Source organism: Pristiophorus japonicus, chromosome 1, assembly GCF_044704955.1.
Source record: "Pristiophorus japonicus isolate sPriJap1 chromosome 1, sPriJap1.hap1, whole genome shotgun sequence".
NCBI lineage: Eukaryota > Metazoa > Chordata > Chondrichthyes > Pristiophoridae > Pristiophorus > Pristiophorus japonicus.
Genome location: NC_091977.1, coordinates 190,867,380 through 190,886,898, shown reverse-complemented (window position 1 = coordinate 190,886,898; position 19,519 = coordinate 190,867,380). Strand labels below are relative to the sequence as shown.

At 46.6% G+C, this 19,519-nt stretch overlaps 1 protein-coding gene across 1 annotated transcript in view; it reads left to right on the top strand.

Annotated features, from left to right (window-relative positions):
- Positions 1-19,519, top strand: part of rasgrf2b (Ras protein-specific guanine nucleotide-releasing factor 2b) — a 404,619-nt gene that overhangs the window by 146,205 nt on the left and 238,895 nt on the right. Inside the window, exon 5 of the mRNA XM_070867471.1 lies at positions 13,108-13,361. Within this exon, the coding sequence (XP_070723572.1) occupies positions 13,108-13,361 (254 nt within the window). The remainder of the gene's footprint in view (positions 1-13,107; positions 13,362-19,519) is intronic.

Sequence of the window (19,519 nt, the reverse complement as noted above, 5' to 3'; positions counted from 1 at the left end):
GACACTTTGGGGGTGAAATTCACCTTGGGCAGTACAGATTGGATCTCCCTTATCCGGGACTCCCTTATCCGGCACCACCCCTCGTCCGGCATCATTCGCACCGCCGGGGAGCGCATGCGCAGAACGCGGCCGGGTCCTCTGACATGAACAAATTGAAGTCCTTCCTAGCTGCCGACTCCTGAAATCGCTGGCCTGACCCCACAATCCACCCCCTCCCCCTGCCCACGATCTCTCTGCTGCACTCCTAGCCCCCAGCCAGCCAGCGCCGATTTCCCCGACCGCTCCACTGCAAACTCCACTAGACTCCCGACTCCGCGATCTCTTCCATCGCCGCCGATTCCCCCCCCCACCTCGGCCTTCCTCGCTGCTGCACTCCCAGCCCCCAGCCAGCCAACCCTGATTACCCGAGCGCCGGGGAACGTCCAAAACATGCAGATAATTGTAACTTTGCCTACCTGTACCAGCAATTTATCCAGCACTTTGCTTTCATCTGCACTGAATGTTCCGGCGGAGTTTGTAGCGGAGCGGTTGGGGATATCAGGGCTGGCTGGCTGGGGGCTGGGAGTGTGGCAGAGAGATCGTGGGCAGGGGGAGGGGGTGGATTGTGGGGTCAGGCCAGCGATCGGAGTTCATGAAAGTTGTAAAAATTACGCTTAATGTACACAATAATGTGTGTACTTGGCCGCTCTGGTCTGTTTTTGACCAATGATTGACACCAATCAAGTTGGAAAAACGGTTTGTATAGCGTGGCTCCCTTTATAACACGTGACCTCCCCACGTCTGGCAAGATCCCTTATTCAGCACAGGCCAGGTCCCGAGGGTGACGGATAGGGAGGTTGAACCTGTCCTGCAAAACTGGCAATTGTGCATCGGCAACCTGTTTTACACTCCGACTGACTTCATTTTCCATTGACTTGACGGGCTGCCGATGTTATCAACTGTTTTGTGGTACTGCCCAAGATTAATTTCACTGCCCAAAGTGTTTGCCAGACCTTTCAGACAACTTGGCGTGTGAAGCTATTAATGTGGGAAATGCGCAAGAACAACTATATGAGATGATTAGAATCACATCTGCCATTGCACTGATGTTCAAGCAGATTGCTTTCAAACTCATGAGAACGTTTCTTGAATCCATTCACAGTATAATCTCAGTAAGCAGGAGGGGGCTAACATTACATCTACAAAACCACATGCATGGGCAAGCATAAGAAGACAATTACCATTTTTATTTATGTGTGTTTAACAAGCTGGTTTAGAAATTCTGGATAACATATAAAAGGTAATTTTACGACTTCTGCTGTGAGCAGGGACTCTTGCCCATTTTGTGCACAGATGGGGAATTTGGGCAGACGTTGGACCATTTGCAGCACACACTTGAATTCCTGATATGTCCTGCAGGCAGGTGAGGCTACCCTCCAGCAGCACAGATTTGTAAAATTACCCCTATATGTTGCAAAATGTAGCCTTCAGTACAAAGATACAAAAAAGACCCAACAAGAATGACTTGCATTTATATAGCGTTTTTAATGTAACAAATATCCAAAGGTGCTTTACATGTGTAATGAAGATGGATGCCGAGCCAAAAAGAGGTTAGGAGGCCTGGCCAAGGACCAAAGATAAGTTTTGAAAAGGTTCTTACAAAGGGGAGAGAGGGGTGTAGAGATTTGGGACAGAGGTGGCTAAAGACTCTGCCGCCAATGATGTATTGAAGGGTGGAGTTTTGGACAAGATGGAGTTTGTGGAGGGTGGAGGATGAGAGACCAGCAGAGAGATGATTAGAATAGGTGAGCCAAGAGGTGACTAAAGCTTATAAGAACATAAGAACATAAGAAATAGGAGCAGGAGTAGGCCATTTGGCCCCTCGAGCCTGCTCCGCCATTCAGTATCATGGCTGATTTGATCCTGGCCTCAACTCAACTTCCCCGCCCACTCCCCATAACCCTTGACTCCCTTATCATTCAAAAATCTGTCTATCTCCACATTAAATATATTCAAAGACCCAGCCTCCACAGCTCTCTGAGGTAGAGAATTCCAAAGATTCACGACCCTCTGCTTGAAGAAATTCCTCCTCATTTCCGTTTTAAATGGGCAACCCCTCATTCCGAAACTATTCCCCCTTGAGGGGAAACATTCTCTCTGCATCTACCATGTCAAGCCCCCTCAGAATCTTATATGTTTCAATAAGCTTAGGGTTTCATTGACAAACTGAGGTTGGGGCAGTGTTGCAGAGGTGGAAGTAAGCAGTTTTGCTGATGGCTAGGATATGGGGTTTTAAGTTCAGAGTTAAAATATGATGCCAAGATTGCTAATGGTCTGTTTCAGCCTGAGAAAGTGGAGTCAGTGGGAAGGGAGTGCACTTTGTAATTGGAGTTGCAGTTGATGGCTTCAATCTTCCCGAAGTAGTGACTCGTCCAGGATTTGATGTCAATCAAAGAATCTAACTCCATGGAGGCAGTTGAGGGGACCAGAGAAGTGGTGGAGAGGTAGAGCTAAGTATCACTAGAGTACATGTGACAGCTGATCCGGTGTCTTCGGATGATGTCACTGATGGGGGGAGGGGATGGGCATATCTTCTATCTGAACCCCCTCTCCCCCAATCCCATGTCCAGACAGCAGTTCAGAGGTGTGTGTGGAAGAGCTACTCCAGGAATTCTACCCAGCGTGCCTGCTAAGAGCAGGTATGGGTTCTGTACTGGGCCTTCCAAAAGCCCCAATGAGATTACTGACCAAAGTTACTCGATCTGAGAGAGGATTGATTATCTCTAAATTCAGGCCTTGGTTTCCCTGCAGGGAATAGTTGAAAGAAAGAAGATTACATCTTTGGCCTGGAGCGCCTTGCTGCTCTGATTTTCCACCAACACCTCCGAATGGGCACCTCTGTTGCTCCTGTACAGGTGTAGGCCGCACACCACAAGTACTAAAAGGATGCCGGCCCCAGGATTTGGGACAGAGTCAATGGCGTGCAGTTTGGTTTCCTTGTTTACGAAAGGATATACTTGCTTTGGAGGCAGTTCAGAGAAGGTTCACTAGGTTAATTCCGGGGATGAGGGGATTGACTTATGAGGAAAGGTTGAGTAAGTTGGGCCTCTACTCATTGGAATTCAGAAGAATGAGAGGTGATCTTATCGAAACGTATAAGATTATGAGGGGGCTTGACAAGTTGAATGCAGAGAGGATGTTTCCACTGATGGGGAGACTAGAACTAGAGGGCATGATCTTAGAATAAGGGGCCGCCCATTTAAAACAGAGATGAGAAGAAATTTCTTCTCTCAGAGGGTTGTAAATCTGTGGAATTCGCTGCCTCAGAGAGCTGTGGAAGCTGGGACATTGAATACATTTAAGACAGAAATAGACAGTTTCTTAAACGATAAGGGAATAAGGGGTTATGGGGAGTGGATGGGGAAGTGGAGCTGAGTCCGTGATCAGATCAGCCATGATCTTATTGAATGGTGGAGCAGGCTCGAGGGGCCGTATGGCCTACTCCTGTTCCTATTTATTATGTTCTTATGTTCTTATGTTCAAACCCACCCTGTTGCACTTCCGACAGCAAAGTGGGATTCCAGCAATCCCTGACCTCAAGTTTTGTTTAACAGTTGCGGGACAAACACTTCCTCATTGACTGAGTGGAGAGACAGATCATTCGAAAACAAGACGGCTCAACCTAAAACGGGGCGGGTAGCAGCCCTGTTTAAAACACGTTTCTTTGCATCACAACTATTGGCTATAGAACTCCGAACATTCCCCTACTGTGAACATGGCTGCCTGTGTATTTAGTGTTTAAGTTCCCAATAAGGCTCACGCACGTTCCATCGACATAAAAAGAATGATGTGCTATCAGTATATAAAGTGACACATACCAAAGACGGAACACGGTGAAATGTGGAATATGGCACAATATATGCAGCAATAGAATTTGGTTCCCAATAACTTTGCGAATAACTTCAGCAACCAATCTGAGTACACCCAATGAAAATAAAACAGGCTGCATGGATCCAACTAGTATTTTGCTCTCTCCTAACAAATGTTAAACACAGAGAAGTCTAAAATACTGCACTAGGTTGGCTAGCCCGCCATCTAGTGGATCAAACAGTATTACAGCATTTCCTTTTATTGATAATGGCCCTGAAATTGCGTTCTCCCTGACAGTGTACTCTCAGTACGCTGTTGTAATCCGTTTGAAAGGCCCCGCAATTTCTATGTTTGCACGTACACAAAATCCAGAACTTGCAATCTGTCAAGGTACGTCTTGACTCATCATCCGAACCGCATGGAAATTGAGTATAACTGGTGCTGAGTTGTTCTGTTTGCCCAACAACTGCCCAGCAATTGCCCGCGAAACTCTTACGGCTGGTAAAAACAGACTTAGGGCCTGCCTTCATCAGCATAAGGGGTTATATAAGCCTGAAATTAAACATTTAAAATAAAAAAATTATGTCCATACACTTTTAATTAGGTTATGCAAATATTGGCCCAGATTAAGATATTTAAAATTATTTATCAAAAAATTTAATTTTTAGTGAGGTTGGTGCAATGAAGGGACTTATGAATAAAATTGAAATTCAGTACATTTACATTTATTAGAATTATGCAAATTATGTAATTATTTGGGAATTCCCTTTGTAAATTATTGCAATGGAATCCTCCGTTATGATTGGAGGGCCAGGGCCATGTGATTCCAGGGATGCTTCCTAACCGCCTGTGTCCCTGGGATCTGTGGGCCTTTACGCAGGTGTCCGCCTGGAGGCCCAAGACCCAAACTCTGTAGCATGGAAGCCTGGAGGGAGGTTCATAAAGGTTTTACGGGTTAGACGTGTACTCCAGAGATATGCCTCCGACTGCAATTTCTAGCAATGCTTACATTTAGTAAGATTTGCACCAAGCTACAGAATAAATTGTTAAGATTTAATGTTGCATATAATCAACTGCATCCTTGACAAATAAAAATTGTGTTTAACATGACTTCACAGTGTAAAGCTCCTAAATCAATTTGAATTTATATGGGCCCAAAACTAACCCTAAGTGATCTGAACATAAAACGATTAATACATTTGTTTGAAATTATTTTCACCAATATTTACTGGAGGCATTGACACATTTATTTGAATCTGGCTCCTCTAAAATAGCAGAGACGAAATTCAGACAAAGACATTGGGCCTGAAATTTATCAACATACTGCCCACGTGCTGCCCGCATACCGCCCAAAATGCAATTTTGGTGAAAAAACACCTATATAACGACGACATATCGCTCGGCGGAATATTCATCATTGACATACCGCCGAGCGGTATGTACACCATCCGGCGTGCAGGACCACCGCATACCGTCCAAAAAGTCCAATTTTCATTGCATACCGCCGACATACCACCGGAGCTGCATACCGTCCTGGAAAAGGTGGTTTTACGCGATGGTAAGTTGGCAGGAATGGACGGAGTGCTCAGAGCCACCATTTTGGAAATCGGGAACTGTCAGCTAAAGCAGCACCTCTGTATTTCTGAGGTGAACAATGATTTTACAGTGCGATTTAGAGTGGAAAAGGTCGTTTTATTGGTACTGAGTAACTTATTAAGATAGAAGGCATTTTAGTTATATTTTTTTCATTGAAAAATATTGTGGAGATTTAAAAAGAATGGGGCCTATACTATCTCAGCCTGTATTGCTGACTACCTGTCTAATGGAGGAACCGGATGTGAGAAGGTTTATAAATGAATGCTTTGCTTGAATGTGTTTTGGGACCCTGATGACTGTTACTCCAAAAGTTTGACACTGTACAAGAGATTGCTTGAATTCAATTCAAACATTTATGTAAAAATGTCAAAAATATATAACAATTTTAAAACTTTGTAAAACTTATAACTAAAATAACTGTAACAGCTTTAACAACTTTAATAAACTTTTACAAATCAAACTTCAATTATTCAATGAACAAGTATAACAAAAGACCTTTTACTGTCCTCGACCATGACCTCGACCCCGTCCTCGACCGTGTGCTGCACCAATCTTGGAACCCTTTCTTACTCCTGCCCTTCCCTTTCCCAGTGCCCCTGAGCCTGGACCTCCTCGTGGTGGTACCAAGCCAGTGTGCAGCTCTGCACCCCGAGTGCTGTTGCTGTCGTTGGGGATCAGACATTGCAGGCGCAATAAATGGGGCCTCAGGAGAAGCTCGTGATGTGGAGGGCACGGCTTCAGGGCTGGAAGATGATGTCAGCTCCCCACCCTCAGGTGCTGTTGACCTGACTACTGTGGCACGGGGGGGGGGTTCCGTGGTATGTCCCGATCCCATCAATTGCCGCATTGCTTCGACGGCGTCGGCAATCCGCTTCATCGCGGTGATCATACGCGACATATCCTCCGACTGCCGCTCTGATAGAGCCACGATGTTTGCGGCTTTCATAGCCATGACCTTGAGCAGCTCTCGACCTATGTCGATGCTGGCCTGTGACAGACGCACCATGTCCTGGTACACGCCTACAGCAAAGGCACTGGGGGTGCCTTGCTGCACACCGCTTGGTTCCACAGAATCAGAGGAGCCATGGGGGAATCCCCTGAATACAGTCTTGGTGGTGGAGGATGTTCCAGCTCTCCCACATGGAGCTGGTGTATCCGCCTCTGTCTCCACTCCCACCTCCACCTCCAGGATCAGCGGTTCTTCATTTTCCTCTTCCTCTTCGTCTTCATCATCATCTCTGCCAGTGGTGAAGTTGGGAGAGGGCTGGGTGATGCCAGAGGTAGAGGCAGTGGATCTGTTGTCTGGTCTCTCTCTGGTCTGAATCATTTGCGTCTGGAAGTAAAAAAAAAAATTTAAAAATGCTTGGCACCAGCGGAGGGGTTAGGGTTACATGAGTACATAGTACAGAGACTTATCGCAGTCTTACATAAATGTTCACTGCTGCAGTACTGCATTACATATCGCAGACAGACAATACATATATGCTTTGCGTTACATGCCCCCAACATTGCAGTACATCACATGAGGCCAACATTACAGTTATAGTTTCATTACATGACATGACAGGACCGGAACACAGACTGGATTATGTTGTGTCTGTAACTCGAGTAATGTCTCCACGAGGCAAGGTATTGACTTGAACTGTGGTGACCTTAGTCCATTTATTGCAGCTCCTGAGTGAGGGTACAGTAAGGTGAGCTCCCTTTTATACCTAGTTACCTATCGTGTACAGGTGACCCCTAGGTCTCCACCAGATGCACCCTCTGGTGGTACAAGCAAAGTGTATACAGTGTGAAGGTACATTCAGTAGTCTTATGTAACTGTACATTGAGTGTACAGGGAGTATACTTATATTATACATACACAACATCACTTTCCGCTAAGTCTTGTGCCTCTGGCCTTTGCATTGTGTGCTCTGGCCCGAGACTTGAGTGTCCGAAGCCCTTCCACCTTGTCTATGCTTTGACTTGGCTCTCTCCCTGTTGACCCCCAAGTCCTTATTGCCACAACATTCGGAAATGGTCAGGAATGGACGGTTTGAGTTTGCAGTGGAGGTTGAGTGGGTTCTGGGTGTGATCTATGTGTGTCCATGGCTACATACATTCATTCCCCCCCCCCCCTCCATACATCGACCATGTGTGTGGCTCAACACCTGCATGTGCATACATGTACAGAAAGAAAGAACCAAAAAACATAAGATTCATTACATCACTGTTTGGTTTCTGCAGTAGTGGAACAAGTACATTTTACAGGTAAGGTACATACAGGGTATCACAGTCTTGCCCCTGGGTTGTGTAGGTGCAGATGGGTGAGGACATTAGTTCCAGAGTGCCCGGACTGTGCCCAGGTTGTCTGATGGCAGCACTGCGCCCCCTGCCAGCTGGGTCGGCTCGGATCGCTCACCTGGCTGAGTCTCAGGGCCTTTGCCGTTGCCTAGTGGAGGGCAGAGCCACAGGAGTATGTGGCCTCCCTGTCCTCCTTTGAGGGCTGCAGTGTCTCCCTGCTGCCTTTCAGCGATAGTGGGAGCCTGGTCATCCCAGGTCCCGTTGGGAGAGGTGGAGGGTGCTCGCCTCTTGCTCCCGGTACTGGTCCCGGTGGCCAGAGAGGTAGAGCCGATCAGGGGCAGGGTACCGGTAGTGGTGCCTTTGCCATCCGCTGATCACTGGCCCTGCAGCTGGTATGCTCCCTCTGTGTGTGGCCACGCTCCCTGAGGCATCACATTGGTCCCAGAGGTGCAGGCTACATGATCGGGTAGCCCGCTGGACCTGGGTGCTTCCACATCGTACATCATTACTTCATTTACAGTCACATTACATTGGTTCCGACCGCAATCGCCCGACTTAACATGGTTAGTTACATTTTCATACTTGCATTTGTCAATTACATCGTTTACATGTGTATCACCGGCATCACTGTATAAAAAGTGGAACTGTCCTTTTAATTGTGATGGATTGCCGGTCTCCTTTAAGAAGGCCTTGCAATCTTTACCCTAATCGGGTTCGCTGCTCGACATCCCATGTTGCTCCCTCAACGCTGCCCCTCGTGGTCTGGCCGCCGCCATCTTTACTTCAGGCACTTCACCTCATGGTGCGGGCGCCATCTTCTTTCTCTCCACGAGGTAGGCTGCAGTGATCCTTTTTTCCCCAGATTCTGCCACGGAAGCAGGGAAGTTGCCTTCTGCGCCGATTCTCTTCCTCTGGAGTCCTGCCACTGGAGCCTGGGAGGTGAGATTGGGTTGTTTCGGCTGGATCATCTCGCCGTTGGGTTGAGCGGTCTGTGTCGTCTCCACATAGTCGAGTTGAGTGGCTGGTTTCTCAGGTGTTGTGCTGGATCCAAATTTGGGGTCACGTAGGACGTCGATCGCGGAGGCTGGAGGTTTTCCCAGCTCCAACGGATTTGTTTCATCCATCTTCTTCCCAGCAGCGTTGGACCATCACCAGCAACGATCCACAAAGGTAACTTGTGCATCGCGCCGTCATGGGACACCTGGACATCCACGCTGCCAACGAATGGGATGGTGTCGTTTGTATAGGTGAGCAGCTTCACCTGGATCGGGATCATTTTAGGTCGTGCGACTGGATTGTCCCAGAGTTTCTCAAAGGCCGCCTGATTCATCAGTGACTGGCTCGCCCCTGTGTCCACCTCCATTGTGACAGGAACATTGTTGATTTCGACTTCCATTTTCAAAGGAGAGCTCTCGGTGGTGCAGGTAAACACTCCGTACACCTCATCGTGGGGCTGAGCTGCCTCATGGACGCTATTTTCATCGTCGCTGGAATCCAGATGATCGGCCAACTCTTCATCGACTCGGTGAGTACAATTTCTCTTGTACATTCGCTGGAGGTGGCCCTTCATGTTACAGTCTTTGCAAGTATCGTCTTTGTAGCGACACTGGTGGGCCCTGTGATTTCCTCCACAGCGCCAGCATGCGGTTGGCCGGTTGGCCCCATGTGGCGGACTCAGGGTTGCAGGACTCAGGGTTCTGTTCTCTCTACCCTGAGAGAGACTGCTAGCAGCAACCTTGCCTCTAAAAGGCGCCAGTCTGTTCATGTAACTTGCCGGGTTAGAGTCCTGGGGGTGAGTCATCCGCTTGGAATCGCAGGCCGAGACCATAAATGCCTGGCTCACAATTGCCTTCTGCAGGGTATCCGTGGTGTCCGCAGAAAGCAACCTGTGGAGAAGGCCCTCGTGGCCGATTCCAATAACAAAGATGTCCCGCAGCGCTTCGGTGAGGTGGTCACCAAAATCACACGGTGCAGCCGATCGTCTGAGGGCTGCAGCATATTTTGTGATTTCTTGGCCTTCGGGCTGCCGGTGGGTGTAGAACCGGTGTCTGGCTGTGAGGATGCTCTCTTTAGGTTTGAGCTGCTCCTGTATCATCGTTATGAGCTCCGCATATGTTTTGGTTGTTGTCTTCTCTGGGGCTAGCAAGTCCCTGACAAGGCCATAAACAGTGGGTCCACAACTGCTGAGCAGGATAGCTCCGCGCTTATCAGCCAGCGAGGTCGGGGTGTCTCCAGTCAGGTCATTTGCAATGAAAAAGTGTTCGAGCCTTTCCACAAAGCCTCCCAATCTTCCCCATCGGTGAATTGTTGAAATGTGCCAAGGTTAGCCATTTTTCGCGTGGAAATTCGTAATCTCGTCACCAGTTATTGTGTCTGTAAGCACTCTAGTAATGACCCCACGAGGCAAGGTATTGACTTGAATTGTGGTGACCTTAGTCCAATTATTGCAGCTCCTGAGTGAGGGTACAGCATGGTGAGCTCCCTTTTATACCTGGTTACCTGTCGTGTACAGGTGGCCCCTAGGTCTCCACCAGTTGCACCGTCTGGTGGTACAAGCAAAGTATATACAGTGTGAAGGTACATTCAGCAGTCTTATGTAACTGTACATTGAGTATACAGGGATATACTTATATTATACATACACCACAGATTATATTCAACTTACCATCCTGTGTGAGTGGATCAGCTCCAATGCTGGTGGTGGCACGGTTGCTATCCCCAACCAGGGACAGGGCACGGATCTCAATTTCAGTCAGAGGCTCTTGGGTTGTGGGTCCTCCCCCTGTTTGCTGCTGATTGGCTGCTATTGCAGATGTTTTCTTCTGCAGAAAGTAAAGTAAATGAAAGTAAAAATCTTCAATCCATTTAATGTCGCAGACACACAGGGTCACACACACACACGCACATTAAAAAAAAATTGTGTTGATCCTCTTGTCATTGCCTGAAAGCACGGATACATCACCGTAACCTTAAGATAAATAACATCATCCGTGTGACACTGGACCTACATTTACATGGTACATGGCACATGGTGGGTGCCTAAATAAAATCATTACTTACTCTTGCGACCCTCACCAGGTCGTTCCACCTCTTACGGCACCTTTGCTCGGTGCGTGCCATGGTAATTTTGGAGGACACAGCCTCCCCGATCTCGTCCCATATCATGTTGTACTCCTTTTGTGGGGGGGGGGGGGGGGGGCTTTCCACGACCACCCTTCATTAGCTCGGAGTACCTCTCTGTAATATTCTCGAGAAGGGCAGGTAACTCCATCTTGTCGAAAGCGGGCGCCCTCAACCTGCTGTCCTTTTCGATGTTCCTGCACTTTGAATTTTTTTTTAACATTTCCATAATATTTATGTTATGATTTTTGCTTTATAAAATATGTTTTTTTATTCTTCAAACTGTAGAATTATTAGTTAAGAATATTTTTAAACTCTGCAATGTGTTTTTAAAGTAACTGCCCGTCGACCAGCTTGCTGCTCCTTCTCATTCTCTCTCCCTCCTCTTCAACTCACTGCACAATTGTGGGTGACCCCTGACCCCCGAAATCGCGGGTAAAATGCTTCTGTAAAAAAAACGGGGAAAAAAATTGCGCATGCGCAGTTCAGTGCCGCACAATCCATCAAAGAGAATATTGAACTGGATCGACTACTAGGTTTCATACCGCCCGCTGCAGACCGCCGGCATAACGCCAAAAAAAATGGACCAATTTTGTCCTCTTCGGTCTCGGCGGTATGCCAGTGGTTTGAAACAATGCACTGCAGGCATACCACCGAGAAATGGGCAGACCTAATACATTGACCAATTTCGGGCCCATTCAGTTTGTACATTAGTATCCACAACATAATTCCAGGGTCATTGTCATTACATATAAATCATACTGTTGCATTCTGTGAATAGAAATTGTAATCCATGTATTGCTCTGTCCCTTGTATATTCAGAATTCATTTTAAAGATGTTTCTATTTTTGCACATTAAATTCCGTTCACTCATGCTTCTTTGTTGAGCTATGAAATTTTAATCAGAAGTTGTACAGTGTACTGAATCTTGCGCCGGAATTTACACAAGGTTCCTCACAATCGGTCGCTGTAACTTGGGTGAAATGTCAATGGAAACACCCACTCAGAATTTCTTGGACCTTCTCCGGCTCAGCTGCCGTAACATTGGTGAAAATCCCGTTTACGCTGAACATCCGTCAAAGTGACTATGGCAGGGTGGGAGAAACCCGATGTAGTTAGACCTGTATCGGGGGTTTCCGCAAATCATCCGTCAAAGTTATAGCAGACAATTGGGAGAACTCCAGAGGAAATTCCTGGTGTTAGTTTTTAACAGAATTTGGCCCGTCGTGAGCCACAGGACAAAGAAGTACGTTGTGTTGTTAGCACCGTGCCCCACGGTTTATGCCCCGGGCCGGCATATGCACGGCGATGACGTCACCCCTTTGTGACAATGGTGCCGGCCGATGTCAGCGCCAGTTTTGCGGGTCGCGAACCATCTGCCGCCAGGGCGCCCCTTAAAAGGGAGGCCATTTGTGCCGTGGGCCGGCATATATTTCTGTTGGATGACTTTTCTGTTGGCCCGATAGTGGCAGCCCTCGCCTTGACTGGGCCACCATTCTGCAGCCCGGCACTCCGTTATGAGTGTTGGCCCGGCTGAAGGCGTCCCTGGTGGCCCAACGGCAGCCGCTAAAGGGACTGCAGAGCACGCAGTGGCCCTCCCCTTTAATTGATGAGGAGGGATGTTCAATCGCGTTAGCACTACACGGAGCATCCGGTGGGACACTGGGCTCCAGAGCGCCCCTCCATGGACACGGAGCACCTCCGATAGTGCTCTGCCTCCGTTGAGGGGCAGAAGGGTTGAATTCCGCGCCAGGGCGGAACTTCTGAGCCGGGCAATAAAAGTCCCGGCCCTGGAAGGTTACCACCTCCAAACAAAGCACCGGGAAATTTCACCCCCATTATTTGTTTACGATTCCCTACTTCAGGCTCACATCCGTTTTTTCCCTAAAATTAACAAATGGAGGAAAATGTGGCAATTATGGCTTCCTTTAACTCTGCAGACGTTTAGAAAATACTTTAAGATTTCCTGACTGGTTGTCAGTACAATAACATTGAATTGAAAGTTGTTAGCAAAAGTGTCAATTACAAGAGATTGAATCGTTTCCACAGTTCATGTATTCAGTGACGGAAATAGGATGATATGATGTTTGTAGCATTGCGGAGCACCTGTCAAGGATGCTGCAAAAGTATAATTAGTAACTCTGTGAAATAAAGCAGTCATGCCGGTTTGTGTTGTCAGAGAATTATTCTGTGTAGGTGTGCAATCGCTGACACTTCTTCAGCTACCTTTGTTTTTTTTCTCACTGTTACTTATAGGTTCAGAGTTTCATGAGAGGCTGGCTGTGCAGAAGGAAATGGAAGACGATTGTTCAGGACTATATCTGCTCCCCCCATGCAGAGAGCATGAGGAAAAGGAACCAAATAGTCTTCAACATGGTGGAAGCAGAGTCGGAGTATGTGCAGCAGCTGTACATCCTGGTCAATTGCTTTCTGAGGCCTCTGAGAATGGCAGCCAGTTCAAAGAAGCCCCCTATCAGTCATGATGATGTCAGCAGCATTTTTCTCAACAGGTATTTAGCAAAGGACTCATGTCATCATGGGAATATTTGTTTGTACCCAAGCAGAAATCCTAATTTTTGACAGCACCTCCCCAACCCGCGACCTGTGCCACCTAGAAGGACAAGGGCAGCAGGTGCATGGGGACACCATCACCTCCACGTTCCTCTCCAAGTCATACTGTACTGACATGGAAGTATATCGCCATTCCTTCATCGTCACTGGGTCAAAATCCTGCAAATCCTTTTCTCACAGCACTGTGGGAGTACCTTCACCACACGGACTGCAGCAGTTCAAGAAGGCCACAGATGATCCTGGCACCAGGGAGACAACAAGGATGTCACTGAGCGGCTGCAGGACATTCTGGGGGGAGAGGGTGAACAGCCAGAAGTTGTGGTCCATATCAGTACCAATGACATGGGTAGGAGGAGGGATGAGGTCCTGCAGGCAGAGTTTAGGGAGTTAGGAGAGATTAAAAAGCAGGTACTCAAAGGTAGTAATCTCCGGATTACTCCCAGTGCCACGAGCTAGTGAGTGCAGAAATAGGAGGATAGGGCAGATGAATATGTGGCTGGAGAAATGGTGCAGGCGGGAGGGCTTTAGTTTCCTGAGGCATTGGGACCGCTTCTGGGGGAGGTGGGACCTGTACAAGCTGGACGGGTTGCACCTCAACAGAGCCGGGACCAATATCCTCGTGGGGGAGTTTGCTAGTGCTGTTGGGGAGGGTTTAAACTAACTTGGCAGGGGGATGGGAACCTGAAACTAGATTCAGTAGGGAAGGGAGTAAAGAGGGAATTAGAAAGCAAAAATAAAGAAAGTGAGTTTGAAGGAGAGAGGAAACAAGCAAGAAAAAAGGGTAAAAAAACAAACTTAAAGGCACTTTGTCTAAATGCATGTAGCATTTGTAACAAAATAGATGAGTTGACGGCACAAATTGAGACAAATGGGTATGATCTGAAAGCCATTACAGAGACGTGGTTGCAAGGTGACCAGGATTGGGAATTAAATATACAAGGATACTTGACAATCCGGCAGGACAGACAGAAAGGAAAAGGAGGTGGGGTAGCTCTATTGATAAAGGATGGAATCACTGCAATAGTAAGAAACGATATTGGTTCAAATGATCAGGATGTTGAAACAGTTTGGGTGGAGATAAGGAACAATAAGGGGAAAAAGTCACTGGTGGGTGTAGTCTATAGGCCCTCTAACAGTAGCAACGCTGTTGGTCGGAGCATAAACTAGGAAATAGTGGGGGCTTGTAAAAAGGGAACAGCAATAACAATGGGTGATTTTAACCTCCTTATTGATTGGACAAATCAAATTGGTCAGGGTAACCTTGAGGAGGAGTTCATAGAGTGCTTAAGGGACGGGTTCCTTGAGCTGTATAGAAACATAGAAACATAGAAACATAGAAAATAGGTGCAGGAGTAGATCCCTTCGAGCCTGCACCGCCATTCAATGAGTTCATGGCTGAACATGCAACTTCAGTACCTCATTCCTGCTTTCTCGCCATACCCCTTGATCCCCCTAGTAGTAAGGACTACATCTAACTCCTTTTTGAATATATTTAGTGAATTGGCCTCAACAACTTCCTGTGGTAGAGAATTCCACAGGTTCACCACTCTCTGGGTTTCTCCTTATCTCGGTCCTAAATGGCTTACCCCTTATCCTTAGACTGTGACCCCTGGTTCTGGACTTCCCCAACATTGGGAACATTCTTCCTGCATCTAACCTGTTTAAACCCATCAGAATTTTAAACGTTTCTATGAGATTCCCTCTCATTCTTCTGAACTCCAGTGAATACAAGCCCAGTTGATCCAATCTTTCTTGATATGTCAGTCCCGCCATCCCGGGAATCAGTCTGGTGAACCTTCGCTGCACTCCCTCAATAGCAAGAATGTCCTTCCTCAAGTTAGGAGACCAAAACTGTACACAATACTCCAGGTGTGGCCTCACCAAGGCCCTGTACAACTGTAGTAACACCTCCCTGCCTCTGTACTCAAATCCCCTCGCTATGAAGGCCATCATGCCATTTGTTTTCTTAACCGCCTGCTGTACCTACATGCCAACCTTCAATGACTGATGTACCATGACACCCAGGTCTCATTGCACCTCCCCTTTTCCTAATCTGTCACCATTCAGATAATAGTCTGTCTCTCTGTTTTTACCACCAAAGTGGATAACCTCACATTTATCCACATTATACTTCATCTGCCATGCATTTGCCCACTCACCTAACCTATCCGAGTCACTCTGCAGCCTCATAGCATCCTCCTCGCAGCTCATACTGCCACCCAACTTAGTGTCATCCGCAAATTTGGAGATACTACATTTAATCCCCTCGTCTAAATCATTAATGTACAATGTAAACAGCTGGGGCCCCAGCATAGAACCTTGCGGTACCCCACTAGTCACTGCCTGCTATTCTGAAAAGTACCCATTTACTCCAACTCTTTGCTTCCTGTCTGACAACCAGTTCTCAATCCAAGTCAGCACACTACCCCCCAATCCCATGTGCTTTAAGTTTGCACATTAATCTCTTGTGTGGGACCTTGTCGAAAGCATTCTGAAAGTCCAAATACATCACATCAACTGGTTCTCCCTTGTCCACACTACTGGAAACATCCTAAAAAAATTCTAGAATATTTGTCAAGCATGATTTCCCTTTCACAAATCCATGCTGACTTGGACCTATCATGTCACCTTTTCCAAATGCGTTGCTATGACATCCTTAATAATAGAGCCGTGGCTGGCTCTGCTGCACAGGAAGGCAGGAAAAAGAGTGGGAGAGCGATAGTGATGGGGGATTTGATTGTCAGAATTTGGAATAGATAGGCGTTTCTGCGGCCGCAACCGAGACTCCAGGATAGTATGTTGCCTCCCTGGTGCAAGGGTCAAGGATGTCTCGGAGCGGATGCAGGACATTCTGAAAAGGGAGGGTGAACAGCCAGTTGTTGTGCACATTGGTACCAACGATATAGGTAAAAAAAGTGATGAAGTCCAACGAGACGAATTTAAGGAGCTAGGAGCTAAATTAAAATGTCGGACCTCAAAAGTAGTAATCTCAGGATTGCTACCAGTGCCACGTGCTAGTCAGAGTAGGAATCGCAGGATAGCTCAGATGAATACGTGGCTTGAGCAGTGGTGCAGCAGGGAGGGATTCAAATTCCTGGGGCATTGGAACCGGTTCTGGGGGAGGTGGGACCAGTACAAACTGGATGGTCTGCACCGAGGCAGGACCGGAACCAATGTCCTAGGGGGAGTGGTTGCTCGTGCTGTTGGGGAGGAGTTAAACTAATATGGCAGGGGAATGGGAACCAATGCAGGGAGACAGAGGGAAACAAAAAGGAGACAAAAGCAAAATACAGAAAGGAGATGAGTAATAGTGGAGGGCAGAGAAACCCAAGGCAAAAAACAAAAAGGGCCACTGAATATAAAGGGACTGCAAGGGGGGTCAAAACTAAAAATCATGGTTTAAAAACTAGTATTAAAACACTCCACCTAAACGCATGCAACATTCAAAATAAAGTAAATGAGTTGACGGCACAAATCATTACAAATGGTTATGATTTGGTGGCCATTACAGAAACGTGGTTGCAGGGTGGCCAAGACTGGGAATTAAACATACAGGGGTATCTGACGATTCAGAAAGATAGACAAGAAGGGAAAGGAGGTGGGGTAGCTCTGTTAATAAAGGATAATATCAGGGCAGCTGTGAGAGACGATATTGGCTCTAATGAACAAAATGTTGAATAATTGTGGGTGGAGATTAGAGATAGTAGGGGGAAAAGTCACTGGTGGGCGTAGTTTATAGGCCCCCAAATAATAACTTCATGGTGGGGCGGGCAATAATCAAGGGGATAATGGAGGCATGTGAAAAAGGAATGGCAGTAATCATGGGGGATTTTAACCTACATATCGATTGGTCAAATCAAGTCGCACAGGGTAGCCTGGAGGAGGAATTCATAGAATGCATACGGGATTGTTTCTTGGAACAGTATGTAACAGAACCTACAAGGGAGCAAGCTATCTTAGATCTGGTCCTGTGTAATGAGACAGGAAAAATAAACAATCTCCTAGTAAAAGATCCTCTCGGAATGAGTGATCACAGTATGGTTGAATTTGTAATACAGATTGAGGGTGAGGAAGTAGTGTCTCAAACGAGTGTACTATTCTTAAACAAAGGGGACTACAGTGGGATGAGGGCAGAGTTGGCTAAAGTAGACTGGAAACAGACTAAACGGTGGCACAATTGAGGAACAGTGGAGGACTTTTAAGGAGCTCTTTCATAGTGCTCAACAAAAATATATTCCAGTGAAAAAGAAGGGCGGTAAGAGAAGGGATAATCAGCCGTGGATAACCAAGGAAATAAAGGAGAGTATCAAATTAAAAACAAATGCGTATAAGGTGGCCAAGGTTAGTGGGAAAATAGAAGATTGGGAAAATTTTAAACGACAGCAAAGAATGACTAAGAAAGCAATAAAGAAAGGAAAGATAGATTACGAAGGTAAACTTGCGCAAAACATAAAAACGGATAGTAAAAGCTTTTACAGATATATAAAACGGAAAAGAGTGACTAAAGTAAATGTTGGTCCCTTAGAAGATGAGAAGGGGGATTTAATAATGGGAAATGTGGAAATGGCTGAGACCTTAAATAATTATTTTGCTTCGGTCTTCACAGTGGAAGACACAAAAACCATGCCAAAAATTGCTGGTCACAGGAATGTGGGAAGGGAGGACCTTGAGACAATCACTATCACTAGGGGGTAGTGCTGGACAGGCGAATGGGACTCAAGGTAGACAAGTCCCCTGATCCTGATGAAATGCATCCCAGGGTATTAAAAGAGATGGCGGAAGTTATAGCAGATGCATTCGTTATAATCTACCAAAATTCTCTGGACTCTGGGGAGGTACCAGCGGATTGGAAAGCAGCTAACGTAACGCCTCTGTTTAAAAAAGGGGACAGTCAAAAGGCAGGTAACTATAGGCTGGTTAGTTTAACATCTGTAGTGGGGAAAATGCTTGAAACTATCATTAAGGAAGAAATAGCGGGACATCTAGATAAGAATAGTGCAATCAAGCAGACGCAGCATGGATTCATGAAGGGGAAATCATGTTTAACTAATTTACTGGAATTCTTTGAGGATATAACGAGCATGGTGGATAGAGGTGTACCGATGGATGTGGTGTATTTAGATTTTCAAAAGGCAATCGATAAGGTGCCACACAAAAGATTACTGCAGAAGATAGAGGTACGCGGAGTCAGAGGAAATGTATTAGCATGGATAGAGAATTGGCTGGCGAACAGAAAGCAGAGAGTCGGGATAAATGGGTCCTTTTCAGGTTTGAAATCGGTGGTTAGTGGTGTGCCACAGGGATCGGTGCTGGGACCACAACTGTTTACAATATGCATAGATGACCTGGAAGAGGGGACAGAGTGTAGTATAACAAAATTTGCAGATGACACAAAGATTAGTGGGAAAGCGGGTTGTGTAGAGGACACAGAGAGGCTGCAAAGAGATTTAGATAGGTTAAGCGAATGGGCTAAGGTTTGGCAGATGGAATACAATGTCGGAAAGTGTGAGGTCATCCACCTTGGGAAAAAAAACAGTAAAAGGGAATATTATTTGAATGGGGAGAAATTACAAGGTGCAGAGGGACCTGGGGGTCCTTGTGCATGAATCCCAAAAAGTTAGTTTGCAGGTGCAGCAGGTAATCAGGAAGGCGAATGGAATGTTGGCCTTCATTGTGAGAGGGATGGAGTACAAAAGCAGGGAGGTCCTTCTGCAACTGTATAGGGTATTGGTGAGGCTGCACCTGGAGTACTGCATGCAGTTTTGGTCACCTTACTTAAGGAAGGATATACTAGCCTTGGAGGGGGTACAGAGACGATTCACTAGGCTGATTCCGGAGATGAGGAGGTTACCTTATGATGATAGATTGAGTAGACTGGGTCTTTACTCGTTGGAGTTCAGAAGGATGAGGGGTGATCTTATAGAAACATTTAAAATAATGAAAGGGATAGACAAGATAGAGGCAGAGAGGTTGTTTCCACTGGTCGGGAAGACTAGAACTAGGGGGCACAGCCTCAAAATACGGGGGAGCCAATTTAAAACCGAGTTGAGGAGGAATTTCTTCTCCCAGAGGGTTGTGAATCTGTGGAATTCTCTGC